General features: G+C 36.6%; 1 protein-coding gene and 1 long non-coding RNA gene across 16 annotated transcripts in view; one reads left to right on the top strand and one right to left on the bottom strand.

The window, feature by feature from the left end:
* The window catches only part of LOC110597668 (hepatoma-derived growth factor-related protein 3), an 86,740-nt gene extending 65,737 nt beyond the window's left edge, over positions 1 to 21,003 (bottom strand). For 14 of the 15 annotated variants that reach the window (XR_013439384.1, XR_013439390.1, XR_013439385.1 and 11 more), the window contains exon 1: positions 20,336 to 21,003. Coding sequence is in view for 2 of the 15 variants with exons in the window: in XM_078051110.1 (XP_077907236.1) it covers positions 20,336 to 20,419 (84 nt within the window). In the remaining 13 variants the exon portion in view is untranslated. The remainder of the gene's footprint in view (positions 1 to 20,335) is intronic. The other variant, XM_078051111.1, reaches the window with a different exon arrangement.
* The window catches only part of LOC144377997 (uncharacterized), a 109,964-nt gene continuing 107,227 nt past the window's right edge, over positions 19,578 to 22,314 (top strand). The window contains exon 1 of the long non-coding RNA XR_013439397.1: positions 19,578 to 19,780. This is a non-coding gene — a long non-coding RNA (uncharacterized LOC144377997). The remainder of the gene's footprint in view (positions 19,781 to 22,314) is intronic.

Here is a 22,314-nt window from a genome sequence, read left to right as displayed (position 1 = left end):
CTCTCTAAATTATAGGGAGAAAGACTTAATAGACAAAAGACTTATCAGAAAATCAGCTAGGCTAGACCTAACATTTTGTAAATGGTAGTTAGCAAGCCCATATGTCCCCAAGATGCTCTGAGAAGTTTGCATTATTAATGACAGTTGTCATGTTCATTTTCATTTCAATTTTAAAAAATCAATAAATGCAATAAGTTAAACATGTTCTCTCTAAAATGTAATAGTTTGTGAATCTCTATGTGTACTGAGCAAAATATGTGTGGCAATAGTAGATATCACATAGATGTATTCATTATTCAAATATTGTTATGGATTTATCACTCAACTGAGCACTACTAGCTGCTTGTGGATTTGACCATAAAGCTGTTAACAGTTTTTTATTTTTAGTCTCATATTGTTTAATTTATACCCCAAACTGTCGGTTAAAGGTTGAAAGCTAAGCCAGCAAAGGGAACACGGAAATACAAGTGAATGAGGAGCATAAGATGATAATCCTGTACATTTATTTTTAAATTATTTTATTATATCTGTGAAATAAATTTCTTCAATCAAGATTCTCCAACTGAACCAGCATTGAAAGGAGAAAAAAATGGTAACAAGTGCATCCCAATTTAGCATTTTATTTTTGAAAATTAATTTTACTTTAATATTATCATTTTAGTGACAATCTTTTCACATTGCATACACAAATGCACAGACTTTTACATAAATGAAATATATTACAGCTGTTTTACCATGGAGATCCTTTTTCTTTTTAAAGACATGTTTGGTAATTGAGAAGTGGAGGCTCACTTCCTTATCTTCCCCCAAGAATTGCTCACCTTGGGTAATCACTATTCATAATCAAGTATGCTTTTTTCTCCAAACATAATCACAACCAAATGTTTTATGTACAGACAGTTTTATTTTGGGGGGGCGGGGGGACCAGAGTCCACTACTCTCTCACACAAAAATACACATTTTATAAAACTCTCTGCATCATGAAAAGTCCTTGAAAGCAACTGGCATAGATCTAACTAATTTGTTTTTAATGGCTGCATAATAATCCAATGATTGGATAAAATATAATTTAATCTTTCCCTGAGGGCTTGGCATTTACCTTGTTTACGGTGTTTTTGCCCTTAAAAAAAGGTTGCAGTAAACACACTTATATTTTTATGCACTGATGCTTTAATTTCCATAAGATAGATTGCTAGGAGTAAGACCACTGAATCACAGATTAGGGGTATTTTTCATTTTAATAGATATTACCAGGCTGCTTTCAAAAAAGGCTGTAATAATTCACATTTCTACCAAGGTATGAATGACCTCGATTCCAATGTTGGAAGCATTAGGTGTGACTGCTCTTTTAAATTTGCATTTCCCTGATTAATAGCCAGGTTAAGCATCTTTTCATAGGTTTATTGGCCATCTGGATATGCCCTTCAGTGAACTGCCTGTTCGTGTCATTTAAAAATTTCTCTACAGGGTTGCCTTTTTACTATTCATCTGCAATATATTAACCTGATACTTCTAATTTCCATTGCACATATAATTCCCCATTGTATTGTATGTCCATTGAAACATTTTCTTAAAGAGTTTCTAGACAGACACACAAGACACACAGACAGACAGACAGACACACAGACAGACACACAGACACACACATTTTTCTCCCCCAGCTCACGATCTACCTCTTAGGAGCCTCCTTTCATAGCTCCTCTCCTCTACACTTACTCCCTTGGTGATCTCATATAAGTCCATGGTTTTAAATGCCATCTGTATGTTAACAAGTCTCATATTTTTATCCCCAAACTTCTGACCCTTCTGAGCTTCAGATGCACATAGATAGGGGTATCTCAAGAGCATCTCAAATTTAAGAATTCTAAAACAAACAAAATCCTGTGGCCTAATTTACTTATCTTTTGGAATTACTACATGTAATGGCATCACTATATGTTTAGTTGTTTGTTCCTATCTGAAAAAACATGGAAGTCAGTACTGATTTTTCCTCACTGACATATCTCATCCATCACTGAGTCTTTTTAATTATTATCCCCAAATATATCACTCAACTAATTTCTCTCCTTATCTACTGCTGGCTCCCTCTCCCGCAACTCTGTCCTCTTCTACTCTATCAACTAATGCCTAAACTTCTACAAAAGTCTCCTGAGCCCTTTGCATCAACCCCTGCCCCATCCCCAACTTTACTCCCAATAATCAATTCTTCAGTCCCTAAACATAAATCTAATCATGTCATTCACCTATGCCTAATTCTTTAAAGGCTTATACATTAAAAACACTAAACTTGGGCTAGGGTTGTGGCTCAGTGGTAGAGCGCTCACCTAGCATGTGTGAGGCCCTGGGTTCGAGCCTCAGCATTACATATAAATAAATAAAATAAAGGTATTTTGTCCACCTACAACTAAAACAAACTAACTAAACTCATTACTAAAACAATAAGACCCTACCTAATATGGCTTTTATCTGCCTTCCTGAACTTATCTTGTGCCCCATTTCCCCTAATGACTCCATATTAGCATCACTCGTCTTTTTTATTTATTTATTTTTTTAATTGTAGCTGGACACAATACCTTTATTTTATTTATTTTTATGTGGTGCTAAGGATCGAACCCAGGGCCTCACATGTGCTAACCGAGCGCTCTACCGCTGACCCCAGCCCAGTCATCTTCTTGTTTTCCCTTGAACACATCAAGCTCATTCCCACATTTCCCTCATATTGTTGTGGTTGACTTCCTCCCATAGACCACTGAACTCTGCTGAAATGTCAAGTTTTTAGAAAGGCCTTCCTTGATCAATCATACATTACCCTATTACCTTGTCTCATCTATTCCCACTGCTCTCATGGCTGCACTAAATTACACATAACTTTGTTTGCTTGCTTATTTAAACATTTCCCCTAAACTAACATGTAAGTTTCTTAAGAACAAAAAAATTTTCCATTGTCTTCAATCCCTAGCTCTCAGAACAGTGTCTAGTAAAGAGTACTAAATTTTTTTTTAAAGAACAAGTAAATGTTATCTTATCTTTTGACAATGAACATTGCAATGTTAGCTTAACTACATTAAAGGCAACTAATTCATAGCCATAGATCATTCATTTTTTATGCTGTATAATATTCTGTATAATACTCCAATTTAATTTTTCATCCTCCATCCCAGGACTTGGGTTGTTTCCATGTTATTTTGACATTATGAATCATGCTGGTCTGAACACTTCTGTATGCATCTTCTAGTACATGTGTTAAGTTTTTCTAGGATGTACAACTAGAAATAGAGATGTTAAGTTAGAAAGTACACAAAATTCAAGTTCACAACATAAATTTAAACTGTTTTCCAAAGTGGGTGGAACAATATATATTCTTTCAGTGGTGTAAAAGACTGCCTCCTAATATATAATCTCTTCAACATACACTGTAAAACAAAGCATTTTGATTTTTGACAATCTCATAGTGATCTTAATTTGCATTTCCCTGATTTTTAATGAAGTTGAGCACCTTTTATATATTTATAGGCATTATGTATTTATTCTATGAAACGGCTATTCATGTCTCTTTCTAATTGATTCATTGTGTATACCAAAGCTTTATTGATTCCATGTGTAGCAGGCATCCTTTCTGAGTCTATAGCTTATATTTTCATTATAGATTTTTTTTTAACTGAACAGAAGCACTGATTTTAAAGTATGCAAAATACTTTCATGGCAAATCTTTTCTGTGTTATTGTCATGAAATTCTTCCCTACTCTCAGAACATAATGATGTACCTTGCATGTTCTAAGAACTTTCATATACATGTAGAAATGATTTTTTAAAATAATTTTTAGATGTAGATGGACAAAATACCTTTATTTATTTATTTTTATGTGGTGCTTAGGATTGAACCCAGTGCCTCACATGTGCTAGGAAGTGCTCTACCACTGAGCAACAACCCCAGCCCCTAGATATAATTTTTGTATACATTTTGAAATAGGGACCTAATTTTATATAAATACTATGAGTAATTAATTCATGGATATTAAACCCATGTGGAAATCATGCCAATATTATTTAAAAACAGCACCCCTGTAATGTTACCCTTGGGCATCTATCATGGATTCTACATACCTGGGCATTAGATTCTGACTTCATTTTCTGTTCTACTAGTTAATTCATCTCTTTCTGAACCAAATGCTATTTTAATTTACCATTAATTACTACTACTTGAACAATTCTATGTTTTGATATCTTGTAGGACAAATTCTATCATCTTATTCTTTTTGTTCAGAAATGCTATGTCTAGTTCATCTGCTCTTTTATGTGTATTTTAAATAATAGCAACAAAACATAAAAACATTCATAACACCAACAAAAGTATAATTACCTAAAGAATACATATAAAAATAGATGTATAGAAAATTGTAAAACAATTTTATAACATGTAGGAAGGCCTAAATATATGGAGAAGCAGACCATATTTATGGATTAAAATCCTTAATGTTATAAGACAGCAATAATTCTCAAATAATCCATGCATATAATTCAAATCCAATCAAAAAATCCCAAAAGTTCACCGTGAATCTCAAAAAAGTTAACAGTGTTTGCCTCAATTCTTAATTGGAAACATACAAAATTCTTAAGCTTAAGATTTTAACAAAAGTATTACTTAGAATATAAAATTTGTTAAGTATTATCTTTTCCAACCTTAGTCTCTCTTTGAAGGTCTGGAAATTTTTCTTTTATTATACTTCTGATAATTGTGAACTAACTGCCCTGTCTTTTTAGTTCATGTTTTTGGCAAGCTGACTCTGAAATATACTTGGGGTTTTATTATCATTTCTCTCCTTCTTTTTGACTCTCACCTCTTCTTTTGTTTTCTAGCTATGTTCCTCAAAATCTAGCTTTTATTTCCCCAACTTATTTTCTGTAACACTGATTCTGCTTGTTATTTGGGATGTTTATATACTTGTTACTCTGACCTTTCTTATTTAACAGAGTCATTGTTCTCATCCTATTTTTCTTCATTTTGAGGAGCACAAATGTGAGGAAAATACCATAAACAAGGGCTTTGGTCAAGCATAAGGCATAATACAAAAGGAAGACCTTGGAAGAGGAAAGAAACAGCAGAAGACTAAAAGGAAGAAATATTCTGTATAGGTTCAAATTTAGGATTGGTGTAACAATCCAGAAAGATTGGAGACCTTGAAAGAGGAAAGAAACAGCAGAAGACTAAAAGGAAGAAATACTCTGTATAGGTTCAAATTTAGGATTGGTGTAACAATCCAGAAAGAGGGACATGTGCCCTAGATTGATATTAGACAAAAGGCAAACATTACTGAATTAAAGCACAAGTATGATAATGCCAAACATGTCAAAAATTTAATCTACAGCTGTCTTAATGACATTCTAAGGATTTAGAACCCTGTTAAATGCATCCCCATGTAATGTTTCTCTTTTTAAGGATACAAATTAAGGATAGTTCTATTGCCTTTCAAAGTTTTAATCCAAAAATTAACATAAATCAAAATAAAAACACTTTGATGGACATACATTCCTGATAAGCTTGAAAAACAAACAATAACGGAAAGTAAAAAGTAGCAAGGTAATACAAATACATGCCACAGATAGAGGCGTGAACAATACTGATTACTTTGATTAGGAAGCTGTTAATTAATGGTTCAATATAATTGTCAATTAAATAAGCAGCAGCACAATGAACTAACTGTAATATTTCCACAACTTACCCTTCAAATGGAGGGTAAGACTTGGTTCTTGGAACAAAAATGTCCAGACAAGACAGCACTTTTGGTTTGTCTCAGGGATGAAATTCACCCCTCCAAAATTTGAGTAATTTTAGACATAAAAGAAAATTATAAGCATGCCTATTTTTGTCACATAAAGGTAGTAGGTTCAGCTAATCCTTCTTGATCATCTTACAATTGATTACTCAATCATTTAATCACTCTCAGGCATTTCTGAACCCTTTCTTATTTTCTCTTGTTCTCAATCCTACTCAATTGCCTCATTTAAGGCCATGCCTGGGCACAGTTGTGAACTCTCGACTTCAGTCTTTATTGCATCTTTTCATCACTTTCTCTTTTGTCCTATTCCATGAATTTGGACAGTCATAAAATATTGGTAATATCACAATGTTCCATTATATATATCATGGAATATTATTTGGTCTTAAAAAAAAGAAAGGAAAATCTGACAGACACTACAAAGAAATCCTGAGGGCATTACGCTAAGTGAAATAAGCCAGTCACAAAAGTATATATATATATTACATAGTTCCACTTATATGAGTTACCTAGAGTTGTCACATTCATTAAGAGACAGAAGGTAGTTGCTGGGAACTAGAAGGTGGAGAATGGAGAGTTTAATAGGCACAAAGTTTCAGTTTCCCAAGATGAAAACAGTTCAGAGATGGATGGTTGTAATGGTTACCAAACAATGCAAATATACATTTACATGTGATATATTACTAATTGTACACTTAGGAATTGTTATTAAGATGATAAATTTTGGGGCTGGGATTGTGGCTCAGTGGTAGAGCGCTTGCCTAGCATGTGCAAGGCCCTGGGTTCAATCCTTAGCACATAAAAAAATAAATAAATAAAAATAAAGGTATTGTGTACAACTAAAAGAATAAATATTTTAGAAGATGGTAAATTTTATGTTATATATATCTTACCACAGTTTTAAAAATTTTAAGAAAAAACTTACAATGAACAAAAAATTTGTTCCAAGTCTGGCTTTTCTTGTATGAACTTTTTAATTTTCCAAATTATTTTAGAATTTCTATCTAATTGTCAAAATGGTTAGTGTATGTTCCTTATTTCCTCGCTTCCTGGAGGTAAATTCAAAGAGTAATGAATTTCAGTGTGGCTCTTTCCACTAATTCACTCTAACTCTGAGCAATTTTTTAAAAAGATTTTTAAAGTATTTTTTAAATTTTTATTTTTTATTTGTAGTTGGACACATTATTTATTTTATTTATTTATTTTAATATGGTGTTGAGAACTGAACCCAGCACCTCACACATGCTAGGCGAGCACTCTACCGCTGAGCTACAACCCTAGCCCAAGATTAACACATTTTAATTTTCTCATCCTCTCTAAAATAACAACACTGGAAGTTATTTTAAATCTTATGTCTCAGAAGGTGCTAGCATTTAACTTTTCATTAAAGACTTCAAAATTGCAGGTAGAAAAGAAGCAATAGAACAAAATATAAAAGAAGCTTCACTCAGGATTTAGTGTTCTAACCGTCTCTATTCAAATGCCATCTTATTAGAGAAGCTTTCCCTGAATATTCTATAAGATAGAAACATCCTCTCTATATTCCCTACTCCTGCTAGCATTCCTTATTTCCCCAAATATTTTCCTCCTTAACAATTTATATCACCTGAAGGCATGTATATATCTGTGTGTATGTGTACACAACAAATAGCTGTTGAATTAGCGATGCTTAAACCTTCATTACCAGAGATAAAACACACAATGTACTTTAAGAGTTTATAGGCTTTGGAGATAGTTTCCAGTTGATCAATTACTATAATTGGACAAGCTTGGGGAAGATAAATAAAATCTCTTTAAACTTCAGGGTTTTTTCCTTCTATAAAAAGAGTAAAATATCTATAGCATAGGATTATTGTGCTGATTATTGGTACAAAAATTCTCAATAATGCTAAAACTTTCTTAATTGCTCTTTGATAAGATAAACCAACTTAAATGGGTTCCTCTGAATTTCTATCCTTTGACTCTATAGAGTTCTACCCATCTAACATCTACCACAGAAGAAAAGGACCAAACTATTTGTTTAACTTCAATTATACATTAGTAACTTTAACTAAGTTAATTCTTTTGAGTTTAACTAAGTTTTCCAAACAACCTAGGGTAGGTAATACTATCTCTATATTAGAGAAGGGGTAACTGAGGCTAATGGAGAGTAAGAAGCTTTGCCCAGGGTTGTAATTAGTGAGTGGCAGAGTTTAATTTGATCCATGCCTCTCTGATACCAAAGCATATTCTCTTTTTGCTACCCCCACTTAGTATTTCTTTTTTTCACATAGGAGTCTTTCAACTATTTGAAGATCACTACCACATCCCTTACACCTCTTCTTTTCTGACTGAACAATCAAATCTCTGGATATCCCTCACTGTCAAGAATTCATTTTTGTTTGCTGAGGTCTCTTAAATTGTTACACTGTGATTAGCCATTTTTAAAAGGGAATAAATCCTGTGAAGCTCCATCTGTCATAAATTTTATCATTAATGTTTTAAAATATTCCAAATATAACAATAGGTATAAGCTCCTTATGCTATAGTATCATTATAATGACCCACTATAAAACCAAGATGTATTCTATATATTAAATAATAACACCAATGAAATTCAAATTGATGGTATACATTTCTACTAAAATCTTGTTTACATTAATGAATATATATCAGGTTCTTTTGAGTTAGTATCCTTACTGCTGAAATATATGATTAATCAAAGCTCATACCACTTTTCTCCAAAAGAACTACCACCAGGCCTTCATTTGTACAGCTCATCCTTATCATAAGATGACCAATATGATGCGGGAGATAAAGAAAAAGGAACAACTAAGATGATTTAATGTCTTTGGTTTTGGGAGTTACTGGATGAATTTTTTACTAGAACAGGAATACTTGGGTGGAGAAAGATAGCTACATTAGATTTGACAATGAATTTGTGGTAACTGAGAGGGCATTCAATGGGCTGTCCAGTATGTAAATGAATTTATGGATTTAAAATTCACGCTAGTGAGTCTGGGCATGAAATAAGAGGCTTAGAAGATATTATCCTGAAGAATTGTGGATAGGGCTGGGGATGTGGTGCAAGCGGTGGCGCGCTCGCCTGGCATACGTGTGGCCCAGGTTCGATCCTCAGCACTACATACAAAGAAAGATGTTGTGTCCGCCGATAACTAATAAAAAAAAAAATTAAAATTCTCTCTCTCTCTTTAAAAAAAATTGTGGCTAAAGTTAAATAAAAATCTGCAAAGGTACCAAAGGTGAAGTAGAAGAACCTTCCACGACAAGAAACATGAGGGAAGCCAAGGAAAGAGAATTTTTAAGATGCAGTATTAAAATTCCACAGAGGCAAAAGTAAGGCTTTCTTGAAATATGTTCTTTGAATTGGCAGGTCATGGTGACCTCTAGGAAAGGGTGAAAAAAAAACCAGTAAGGCCAGTTCTTAATGAAGGCTGCCTACTAAAGGAAGCATAGAGAGCAGTATGTGAAAGATGACAGATGAAATATTTCCAGTCTGAAGAGAAAGAGCCAATAAAAGGGAAGAGGCTGATGACTTAAATTAGGAGAACAAAGATTTGTTGACGTCACTTTTCTACCCACAGCACTTATAGAGTGTCTGGAACATAGCAAACATTCAAAAATATTTTTTTTAAAATTAAATGGAAGAAAAAGGAGAGTGTAAAATAGGAAGAGGAGGGTCTAAGTAGGGAGGATAAGAAAGGGGGAAGGAGGAAACATGTTTTGATCATACGTTAAACTCCAGCCTTTTTGTGTTCATAATTCTTGAAATGATCCTGAAAGGAAGACATTATTGTCTGTATTTTACTTGTGAGTCCACAGAGGCTAAGAGATCAGGTAATCTGTCCAAGGTCATTGATCTACTGAGGAGTAAAGGCAATATGCAGAAATGGCTTCATCTGCCCACAGAGGTTTGCTCTTCTATTGCACCTTACTGCCTCCAGGGAAAAGAGACACAACTATGCTCCTATCTAGCCAAAAGAAAGAAAAAGAGAAGCAAGGGGGAAGAGGGGAAAGGAGGAAAGAGGGGTGGGAGGACTTTAATTTCTAAGCAGACAGGAAGTTGTAGTTCAAATCTGTTGGCATACACTTTTTTTTTATGAAGTATGAAGGTAAAATAACTTGCTAAAAATGAGGGCAAAGGAGTTGGAACAGAGTGATAATGATATTTATTAATACTTGAGGAAGCTGTACAAGGAACTGACCCCAGACCAGCAAAAAGACTAATGAATTTAAATTCTGAAGCAGCCCACAGTCTACATGTCTGTGCTGGAGCAGGACTATGACCCAAGAAGGGGTTAGAATGGTGAATACTTCAAAACAAAAAAAGAGACTGGGTGACAACTATGATTTATCAAGTGGGGTTTAATCTGGATATGAAGGAGTGAAGCCAGAAGGGAGCTGGTATACCAAAAGAAAATGGAGAGGTCAAGGGCTCACTTGTAGGTTACAATATTAAATAAGAGGCAACTTTAGTGGAGCAAAGGAGTCTTCAATCACTATCATCTCTGTTTCATGTCAACAAACCTCTCCAACCAAGAGCTCTTAAGTTTGATCTGTACATTTAGACTTTTGAGATCAAGGGAAATTCTAACCTGGATGGTTAAATGATCTAATACAATATCACTTTCATTTCTTATATTCATGCAACTCTCATATAAGATTGTGGCTACAATAGAATAAAAAGCCCAGGACTGTACTACTTTTGTAACCTGTTTTTACAACGCTATAAAAACAAGCAACACATTTGTTCTGAGTTACCTGATCCTTTGTAGTTAAATAAATCTTTGACCCAGATAAGGAACTTATTAAAAATGAAGAAAGAAGACCATCATATTTCATAATTCTCTTTTTTTTTTCTTTTTGGTACTGGGGATTGAACTCAGGGGAAGTTGGCCACTGAGTCACATCCCCAGCCCTATTTTATATTTTATTTAGAGACAGGGTCTCAATGAGTTGCTTAGTGCCTCACTTTTGCTGAGGCTGGCTTTGTTTGCAATCCTCCTGGCTCAGCCTCCTGAGCCATTGGGATTATAGGCGTGTGCTACTGCACCCAGCCATATTTTATAATTCTTATCAAAGGTTTTGTCTTCTCCTCATCACCCCTATAGCATGAGATAGGGCCAGTAAACAACAGCAATAATCACAAAAGGCTGAGCTAGAGAACAAGCAGAATTCTTGAATACCTGGCATCACACAAAAACTAACCTAATCTTATTCATTTTGTTCTAAGATATTTCCATTTAGTATAGAGGAGCTATTTTTATAACTGTAATGCATTTATTTTGTGTGAGTCAATTGGCTAGCTAGAAGAAGCAAAATTGAATTCACTATATTTTCCAGAAGTTGAAGAATGCCTTCCTATCAATACTAGGTTCTACTGAGACTGCTGTTATCTCACAGAACTAAGGAAATGTTTTTGGTTGGGCACAAAGTGATTTAAAAAGAAATAGACATTATTAGAAATGAATAGTCCCAAAGACTTAATATTCACTTCAGAGTGTACCATAAACCTGCCTTATAGAACTATTAGGTTTTTTGAACATAAAAGCTCCTTATCCTTAGTTACGGATGGTCTGCCAGTTTAGTTCCACAAACTTAAGAAACCCCCAAAAACCTCAATACTACCTGCTAGGGAACATTATGTAGTCAGATTATGTATAACTAGATAGGTAGCAAATGCATGGAGCTTATTACCTTTAAGAAGGCATATATATGAAACTTTAATAGCTTCAAGATAGTTAAGCATATATTTGCAGCTTAAAGACTACAAGAAATATGAGATTGAAAATGTTTGATCTGTACATTTAGACTTTTGAGATCAAGGGAAATTCTAACCTGGATGGTTAAATGATCTAATACAATATCACTTTCATTTCTTATATTCATGCAACTCTCATATAAGATTGTGGCTACAATAGAATAAAAAGCCCAGGACTGTTGAAATCATCATCATCATCTGAAAAATTCCAACAACTGTTCTATATAAATGCATAGATAAATTCCTTTGGCCTTTTAGACCAAATCATGCTTTTTAAAATGTAGTAAAAATTGACTTAGAGGGTTGTAACCTGATTTTTTATAAAATGAAATACAAATTCCAGAATGCATCACATATAGTAAGTATGATTTGGTGAACTTTTTTTCTGGTGTATGTGTGCTGAGATAGGAATATTTATTCCTAACTTATGGGCAAAAATAGTCTGAAAGCAACTAGACTGCATTAAAATAAATCAAAAATGACTAATTTCCAAGGTCCAAGTATTTTTTAAAATTATTGACTTAATCTTCATGTAGCAGTCTAGTGAAGAAAAAAATTATTTTAAAACAGTTGATCTTATTTAAAAAGTGAAAGTTCATTTCAGTTCATCCAACATATGCAACCTTAAAAACTTAAAAGAATTTATAATATTTCTCTAAAAGTGCATTTCCTCCAAAATTAAAGATGTCATTAGTACAAAGATTCTACATCAGTGTCCAAAAAATAGAGCTAAAGCTGAGCTTATTATCTGACATTCCTGCTTATGTAAAAAATTTTTAACCTTTTGTGAAATTCATTTTTATATGTGCAATAGAAACTGAGAAGTTACTATGCTACTGAGAACTTTCCTGCTAACACTAACTCTTCTGCCCTATGAAAACTGGACATCTCCACTTCTGGGCAGCCTTAGAGACTCTAATCAGAATCAGCAGGGAGCTTGAGTCTCAGCAATTAAATAAGAAGAGTGGTTTATTCATAAATCCATTTGCATGCCAATGAGGTCCGATTTATTTTGCTCCCAAGTCCTGAAACTATGTGGAACCTCTAGAAAAGCCCCCATCAGACTTGGGAATCTTATAATGGTAAGTCCCCACAATTCCCAGAACCCAGAGTCAACCTCAATATTATAAAACCACAAGGAAATTGCTGAAAAACAAACTCACCAAGCCACACAAAGCATTTATGGAGACTTTACTAGATTCCATGAATTGTGTAAATTAGGAGTTTAGTATTCCTATGAGGGAATTATTAGGTACTTAATCAGTCAATAGTTCTTTCATGTGGATTTTAATATTGGATCCCTAGATAAAAAAGAAGGGAAGGAGAATAATTATCATTTTCTCTATTTTACAAAGGTTGTTAAAAAGATGCCCAACCTAAAAAATTCAAACTAGTGATGGAATGAGGACATGTTTTTTAGACCCTGGTCAGTTCTCTTGATACAAATTACAGGGCTTCCTCAAAAATCTCCAGGATGTCATTCTGAAAGTTTGAGCTCACCAATCACTAGTTTTTTTTTTTTTTAAACTTCTGTGTGGCTTTCTGTGATATCATACAGATGGTATTTTACTGTGGTAGTTGGACTGAAAAATTACCTCCACAAATGGCAATGAAACACTGAAAAATGTTATCATGATCAGAAATTCAGTAAGTTGACAAAATCTACACAGGATATCGTCATTCTTATGATTTAGCTTCTAGGATCTACTACATCAGAAACTCTCCTAACTACCCTATCTGATGTTCAAAGTATATGTATGTGTTCTGTGACACATAAAGGTTTTGGAACCTATACCTCAGTCAATACCATGCTATTAATTTAGAATTGATTGTAGTGGTTCTCTACTTTCTCTAAATGTATAACTAATGACTTATTTTTTAATACATTCCCTTGCATCAGAGGGCTTTTAGAGAGACATAGAGAAAGATAATACAATCTTCTACAATGAAATGTTCCCTGACTTAACACTGCTAGCACTTGTAGGTAATTACATATATATAAACAGTCTTGTAGGTAACATATACATACATATAGTCTTTCCATACACTGCCAAATACTTCCTCAGCCCTTTTATCTAATGTCACATCTGTTATGTTCTTGTGGCATTTTTGATAGTCATGGATTAAGATACTTATTAATTGTGTAACCTTGGGTGAATTTCGTAAGCTATGTCTTAGGAATAATATCCACCTCATGGTAGTGTTATATTTTTATTTTAACTTGTAATCAAGACATATAACATATGATCTTCTCATATATGATACATATATTCAACCTAACTTGTAACTAAAGAAATTGTTTTTATATTTATTAAGTCAACAGATTTTTTTTTTTAAATTTGGATCGTTTACTTTAATAAGTTTGTGAGAAAATGGTATTCTTTTATTCTATTAGTAGATGTATACGCTAGTCAAAACTTTTCTGGAAGGCAATTTAGCAATATAAATCCAAGGCTATAAAATGTGCACATACCCCTTGACTCATAAATATAATTTCCACATTTATTCTGAGGAATTAACTGTAAGTTAGCAAAAAGAATGTTTCTGAGTCTTATTTTATAGTTAAAAACTGGAAATAACCTAAATATCCTAAAATAAGAGGGCTATAATTTATAATGGGACTATATCACGAATTACCAGATAACTATTACAAATGAAAACATTGGCTGCCATTAAAACTCATTTAAGATATAGTATTTAAATGGGGAAAAGGTTGTAGAATTGTACATATTACAAAAATGACATACCTACGTATACAGATGGTTATTCATGTTTCTTGTAACTAGGTGAAGAGAGTAATTTCTTCAAATTTTATTACTTGTGCAATAATTAACATTTGTAACATGAAAGTCGATCCATTCCCCTTTTCAAATATTTCAAACGATTCACAGTTATGAATCAGTTGTGTAGGTGCAAAGACCACTACTGACCTTTAAGGTTCCTCTTATTGTTAGTACTTCTACTTTATTTACAGTAAAGGACTAGATTTTGGCATTTAAAAAAATTTTTTAATTTTGTTGCAGACTGACATTTTTATAAGATAAAAATGAATTACTAGATAAAATTAAAAGCTTCAAAATATTAATTATTAGATTCACAAAGTTACTCATCAAATTGATTTTTAAAAATTTCAATACTTTCAACTTCTTTACCTATTTTGTCACGGACAGGTAACAGTCCGCACAGCATACTAATTTGAAACAATTTTCCAAAAGAATCAAATAATGTCTCATAGTGGAGATTGTGTGGAGACCTGACTTTGAAGAATTAATATTTTCCAAATCATGGGAAATAGTAGTCATTATGGCATTCCGAAGGGGATGTTGTGGGAATATACATAGATTCATCTGGTTAAAATGGGAGCACTGGAAAATGTGTATTGCTGCAATTTAAGTCAAAGAAATGAAACAATCTGTAGTTCCTTGGCAAAAATCAACACAGTCCCCGGGGAAAGGGCTGAGTGAGTGAGTCTATCCCACTTTACCTGAAGACTGACCTTCTTTGGAATCAGGCCAAAGTAATGAAAACTATAAGCATCTTACTTTATGGTGAGATTACAAAGAATTTAAATTCCAAGTGACTCCCTGGAAATATGTGGCCTGCCTTCCAGAAATAAAGTCTCATATTCTAGTGTCTTATTGTCAAAGGCAAAGAACAAAAACAAAACCCTAAAAATGCTATGAACCAGAGACAAATATTTATTTTAACTAAGGGTATAAAATATTTATAATCATGTTTTAAAGCTACTGCAAATTTAATCTACTGGCGGAAAAATTAAAAACTGCAACTAATGTAAACGCTTAATAAAAGTTCAATGAGTTCAGCTCATCAAGCTGTATAGAACGGTAGAGCTATATTCCCAGCCTTAACTGAAGTTTCTAAAATAGTGAAAATGGACAGGAAGATGCAATTGGACAGAGGACTTGGAGTAAAAAAAAGCCCCCTGAAAACTAAAAATGGTGAAATCCAACCTACAGAGAAGCTTACAGTATTAGATCTTTCTTTCCTCTAGTCTTGTGTTTTTAAAATTAAGGCATAACTTACACAATATAGTACACAAATTTTAAATATGCTGCTTGATAAGTTTTTACAAATGTACACACCCATACAACCACCATTCAGATCAAGATATAGTTCTAGTGCCTCCTGCCAGTCAGTAACTCCTCTCTATTCACTGATTACCATTGGTTAGTTTTGCTTGTTTTTGAATATCACATAAATAGAACCATATCAAATGTACTCTCTTGAATCTGACTTTTTTCACACAACCTTATATTTTGCAAGCAGAAGTATTATATTCCTTTTTGCTGCAAAATATTCTATTGAATGAATATACTACTAATTTGTTTATTCATTCTCCTGATGGTGAACATGTGAATTGTTTCTGGTCTTCTATTATTATGGGTAAAGTTGCTATGTATGCATACTCTTGTACAAGTCTTTTGGTGGATGTAAACACTCATTTTGTCTTGGGTGTATGCTAGAACAAACCATTAGGTCACAAAGTAGGTTATGTGTTAACTTCAGTAGATTAGGCCAGATTTTTAAAGTGATTATATCAATTTCCTAGTAGTAATGTCTGAGAGTTCTCATATAAAGTATTTATTGTTTTTTTAAGAGACAAGGTTTCACTATGTTGCCAGGCTGGCCTTGAACTCTTGGGCTTAAGTGATCCTCTGTTTTAGCCTCCTGAGTAGCTGAGACAACAGGTGTGTGCCCAGTGATGACCATCTATCTAAATCACACCTCACAAGAAGCAGGCAAAAAATATTCCAAAAATTAAGACTTTTAAGAATATGGATGTAATCTATTACTGTTAGTGCTTTTTTTGCCAATAAAAAATTTAAAACACATGGGGCTGGGGTTGTGGCTCAGGGTTCGATCCTCAGCACCACATATAAATAAGTAAATAAAATAAAGATCCATGAACAACTAATAAAAATATTTTTAAAAAATTTAAAACATGTAATATTACTTATACATTGCTTTCAGTTTCTTTTTTTGTCTACTTTATAATGTATGTAACAGTATTACAAAGCACGGGTACACACAATTTTAAAATAACTTTACATATTTTAGAAACACAAGCTCAGCTTTTTTTTTTTTTAACCAACTGGGTACACAATCAAGATTTCAGACACTCATGTTTTAGTCTAAGTATTTTAAACTAGCTAAACCTTAGACACAGGCAAACATCTAATTTTTAAATCTGTACATAATAAAGTATATTCCATAGAAATAGTCAACTTTTTATTTTAATGTTAAAATAACATACTTGAACAGTGGGGGAGGAAAAGGCAGGAGAACAAGAATTCACCAGGAAAGAGGCATGAGGGAACTTTCTTAAATACTGGCACTACTCTATACCAAGGTCACCAGAATGTACATCAGTCAAATTCACAGAATGGTACATTTAAGTATGTTTCATTTTACGTAAATTTTACCTCAGAAGAAAATGACCCATAAAAAATATTAACCTCTAGTTAATGACATGCATGTTGAAGTGTCCAGGAGTAAATTATAGAGATATGTGCATCTTACTTAGAAAGGTATTAAAACATAGACTAGTGCATGAATAGAGGGATGGGTATATGAATAGATGCTATAAAGCCAACAGAGTAAAAATTATAGCTGAGGAAGTAGCTCAGTCATAGAGTACTTGCCTAGTATGCCCAAGGCTCTGGGTTCAATCTTCAGCATCACACACACAAAAATAAATAAATAAATAATAATGGTTCACAGTTATATGGTTATTTAAAAATAAAACACCTTAATTACAGAATCTAAATGATAGACACATGGGGACTTACTGTATAATTTTTCAACTTTTCTGAATGCTTACAATTTTCATAATAAAATGTGGGGAAAATAATAATATTTTAAAAATAGTGCAATAATACAAAAGTAAGTTAGAAATTCAAAAAGGAAAAAAAGAAACATTCCAGCACTATTACTTGGTGCTTTTTGATAATGGTCTTCTCTTAACCCATGGTTTCAAGACCTCCTGTGGATGCCTGAAATTGTGGATAGTATCAATCCTAAATATACTGTTTTTTTTCCCTGTACAAATGTAACTATGATTAAAGTCTAATTCATAAATTAGGCACAATAAGAAATTAACAATAATAAAATAGAACAACTATAACAGTACACTGCAATAAGTTATTTCAATGTGATCTCTCAAAATACTTTATGATACAGTACTGTATTCTTACACTGTGGAAAGTGAAACCACAGGTAAGGGTGGGAGGACTACTTTACTATTTATATGGTGAGAATTATTCTCATTTTAGACTAGTAAACTGAAACTCAGAAATGATTACAGAATATTTGTGCCCAGGGTCACAAAAGTGTGAGGCCCAGTCAAAGACTGAATTAAATTTGCCTAAATTCTGAATCCTCTTGACCTATGTGCCTCACAAGGGGCTGCCCGGAACCAAACATATTCCTTACAGCAAGGAAGTTGCTTTTTCATTCCTGCATGGACCAGATCTGTTAGAAAGCTCTTCCCTACAGCATGAACTGAAATCTGTCTCCTCATGCTTTTCCTTCCAGGTTTGATTCCTAGGGGCCATAGAGAATCTGATTCCAACACGACTGACCACATCAAGTGAGAGTATTTGAAATTTGAAAACACAGGATTTCTTTCCAGTTAGTATTTTATAGACTCATTTACAAAGATAAAACTAAGTGTAAAATGGGGATGATGCCTCATAATATTGAGATGAAAATAAGATGAGAACATTATGAAGCATCCTTTCTTTGAAATTTTTAACATGCCACTCATTATAAAATATTTTTTAAAAGTCTTAGGTTCTTGAGATGGTCATGGCAAATGTGAATAAACAGATTTTTTTCCCTTTGTATCTATTTTATTTTATCTAAGAATTGGATGGAACCAGATCTGGTGGTGCATGACTAATCCCAGTGACTCTGAGGATCAAAAGTTCAAAGCCAATCTCAGCAACTTAGCAAGGCCCTAAGTAACTTAACTTGACCTTGTCTCAAAATAAGAAATACAACACTCCAAAACCTGATGGATTTTGGTTCCCTGCTTTGCCTTTTGGGAATCTTATGTACTATGAGATATATAGTTAGGAGCACTTCCTATTGCTCTTTTCTGTTTCATAAATTACTACAGGTGGCCAACCTGTGCAAGCAGCATGTTAATGAAAATTTTAGTCTATTTTCTTTTTGACCCTCAGAAGATATTTTTTTTTCAAAGATAAGATTAAAGAAAACCATTGAACTACAAGGAATGGCCAACTGATGATGACAACCATTAGTTCACTTTTGAATACGTACATTCATATAACATCCTAAAGCTGTATATTTCTTCTTTGACAGATTTATTCAGGGATTTCCTAAAGTACTCCTAAAGCCACAAATCTTGCTCCTTCTAGCAATATAGTACTAAACAATATTTTTAAATCCAAATAGCTCTACATTGAAAACTTTGCCTTATTTAAGAACCCACAGTTCAAACATGGATAAGTTATATCCAGAGCCTAATGGAACCTGAATACGATTGTTTTATCCTCCTGATTTCCAGGGTTGTTGGAAGGAATCCTAGAGATGATCACTTTATACTTGCTGAAATGGATATGCAGACAGTTGAAATGATTAATACATAACAGAGCCTGAGCCAGATACTAGGTCCCCCAATTCCTGGCCCAGTGTCTTTTTCCATTTACAATCATGCCAAACCAAATGTTTAAAAAAAGTGGTTATGTCCAACTACTGCCTCAACTTCACTACATTTCAGTGTGGCCACCCATGATGTCACTTCCTTTTGTGAATGGGTGTATTTTCCCCCACTTGGTCTTGTTATCTTTACTTAACTACAAAACAATATTCTAGTGCTCACACTCTAGAATTAGGTCGTTTTTTCCTTCTTCCTCAAGAATACCAATACAGTCTCCAAAATGTCTTGCTTCTCCTTCTCACTGTATTTCTTATTTCAAGTATTCAGTTGCCAACTCTCACAAAATTGTTGTCCTTCTTCCTCAAAGGGCCTAATTAAAAAATGTTTAATTCTATGTAATACATGCAGATGCTTTCTAGAGAAAGCCCAGCGACAACCTTGTTACACAGGAAGAGAGCTATTGTGGATTATAGCGGAGGCCAAGAATAAGGTTTGGGATCCGACCTAAAACAAATATGGAGGTGAAATGGCACAAGGAGCCACCAGTCAGTGAAAGACTGCAAGCTCTCCTCTATTTGATGTCAGTTCAAGAGAACGGTAGGTTCCAAGGAGGCACGCATCCCGGGACAATGCCAGGGCAGGCGGGCACCAGAATCGCGCTCAGGGGAAACTCAACAAGTCTGGAAGGCGCAGGATGCACTGAGATGCATGAACGCCTGCCAAGAGGCCCTGCTAGCCTCTGGATGACCACTACCCCTTTCCAGGATTCGCTGCCGCGCTTGCTGGCTGGTGGACGGCCACTTGCTCTACGTTTCCCTGCCCGCCCGACGTCTGCCCGGACCCCGGCGTTGCCAATAGCACTTGCGGAGGCCACCGCCTCTCCGGGCCCTCTCCCCAGTCCCTCGGCTTTCCGGGAGGGCTGCCGCGCCGGGCCTGGGGACCGGACCCGCCTTCGAAGCGGGCGGAGGGATGGCGGCAGGCGGGCGCGGCCGGGAGTCCTCGCCTCGGTCTCATCTTCCTCGAGCAGCGCCGCCTGCCTTTGCTGCCGCCGCGGCCGGCCCTGACCAGCAGCTCAGGCTGAGAGATGGAAGGGGCGGGCGCGCCATCATGAAGGGAAAATGGTGGGCGGCGGGCCGCGGTCACAGTACTTACCCGCGCCGGCCAGTGCGGGTAGCCCTTCATCTTGGCAAAGACTAGGTCGCCTGCTTTGTACTCGCGAGGCCGCGGACGCGCCATCCCGGACGCTCCCCTCCCGGGTCGTCCTTGGTCGCCGCGAAGATGCCAGGAGGCCGCCCCCGCGGGCCGAGGGCTGCGCCGCGCTCCCGCGGGCCTCGAGCCGGGCGGGCGGCCGCGCCGACGAGGGGAAGCGCGAGGAGGCGGCCGAGGCGAGTGGGCGGGGGGCTCAGCGGGCCCGCAAATCACCGCCCGGCAGCGGGGGAGGGGAGCCCCGGCCGCTTGGTGCTCGCCCGCCGCCGCCGCGCGCTGCTCACAGGCGCCGCGCCGCTATCCTCATGCCGCCGCCGGCCTGCCTCCCGGTTCCCGGGCGCCGCGCGAGCGCCGGGCCTCGCGCCGCCTCCGAATTCTTCCTCGGGCAGCGACCGCAAACACGATCTTATTATTGTTCTCGCGCGCGCTCAGCATCCCCCCCGCCCGCTCCGCTCCCTCCCGCCCGCGCCACCGGTTAATTCCTAGGTGCACGGCCGGCTTCTGCGGAGAAACCGAGCGCGCCGGCCCGGTGCTCGGCGGGCGCGCGGGCGGTGGGCGCGTCCTCCCAGCACGAAGCCGTGCTGGCGGGCGGGAGCACTACTCCACGGACGCCCGCCGCCAGCTCTCTTTTGTTCTCGGCCCTGAGCGGCCTGCAGCAGCCCAGCCAATCGCCACCCGCCGCCCCCTCCCCGCTGTTCCGCGGCTGGGGGCGCCAGCGCCCCGCCTCCGCCCCCGCCCGCCTTCGGCTGCTCAGCCCGACTGGCCACCTCCACGGGGCTCGCTGAAGAGGGGGACAAAGGCGCTCCAGGCGGTTTGAGCACCCAGTCTGGGCTTCAAGCTGTAGGAAAGGGAGTACCGGTTGCGAGTTGGCGACCTTGTAAGGTTCTTGTTGCGGGTCTGCTCTTAACAATGCAGTATGGGCCACTCGGGACAAGCTGGTTCCCAAGCCTGGGAGGTTTTTCTCCTTCACCAAATGGGCATAGTCGGGTTTCGAACTTGGACCTTCAGGAGTCAAAGTCCATATGGTTATGCTTCCCTGTGTGGGTTTCATAGGTCAGCAGTTTCTGTGAAAAGGACTTAAGAGAGATCACTAGTTTTCAACACTGTCAACATTTTGGACAATGTTTTGTTTTGGTTTTCTTTCTTCTTTTTTTAACTGGCATCTGGTTCTGGTAATTTCTGTATGCAATTAATTAGGTCTAGAACAGCATGTGCCTTACCGTTATTTTACTGTGAACACCATAACTGACTGCCTTCAAAGTCATTTTGGGAGCAAGACTCTTCATTAACACTTCTCTTTGTAAGAAGTAAATAAAATAATTCAAGGAAATTTTTTGAGTCTGCTCAGTGAATGAATTCTGCTTCTTTCATCATCCCAAAGCCCACTTTCTTTAAGAGGTCGCCTGGTACTGCTCCTGAGTGCAGCTGACTTTTTGTGGCCTTCACTTTGTCACAAGGACAATTCTGGTTTGTAAACTGCCCTCTTCTAGGCTTTCTTGCCGGTGCTGTCTCTTAGAGAAGATAAATTTTCCCCCAGCATTCATCTCCCTCCCTTGCCCTGTAGAATTGTGTTTTACCCTTGCTTTTGGTGCTAGGCTTCCAATAACGAGCTGTAAAGTTTTAGACAACCTGTGGATTGTTAACTGTGGTTGGGCAGTACTTTAATGCATGTCCTTACTATTTTCTCTTTAAGATCTGCCCTTTTTAGGCAGTTACCCTTCTCTGCCTGTCCCACAGCTTCACTTTTTCCTTTCTTCTCACTGTGGATGATTGTTCTTGGTCCTTTTGCCTCCTATGATGGTCTGCTAATGTGTCTTTCACTTCTAGAACCTGCCTTGTGTAGCTGTTGTGTCACAACCTCCATATGAACTGGTAGGGTGGTTCCTATATTTTATATCAAAGCCAAACCCCTCTGACCAAAGTCC

This window comes from Ictidomys tridecemlineatus, chromosome 5, assembly GCF_052094955.1.
Source record: "Ictidomys tridecemlineatus isolate mIctTri1 chromosome 5, mIctTri1.hap1, whole genome shotgun sequence".
In the NCBI taxonomy this organism is placed as follows: Eukaryota; Metazoa; Chordata; class Mammalia; order Rodentia; family Sciuridae; genus Ictidomys; species Ictidomys tridecemlineatus.
The sequence above is the reverse complement of the archived record's forward strand: the minus strand, read 5'-3'. Positions and strand labels throughout refer to the sequence as shown.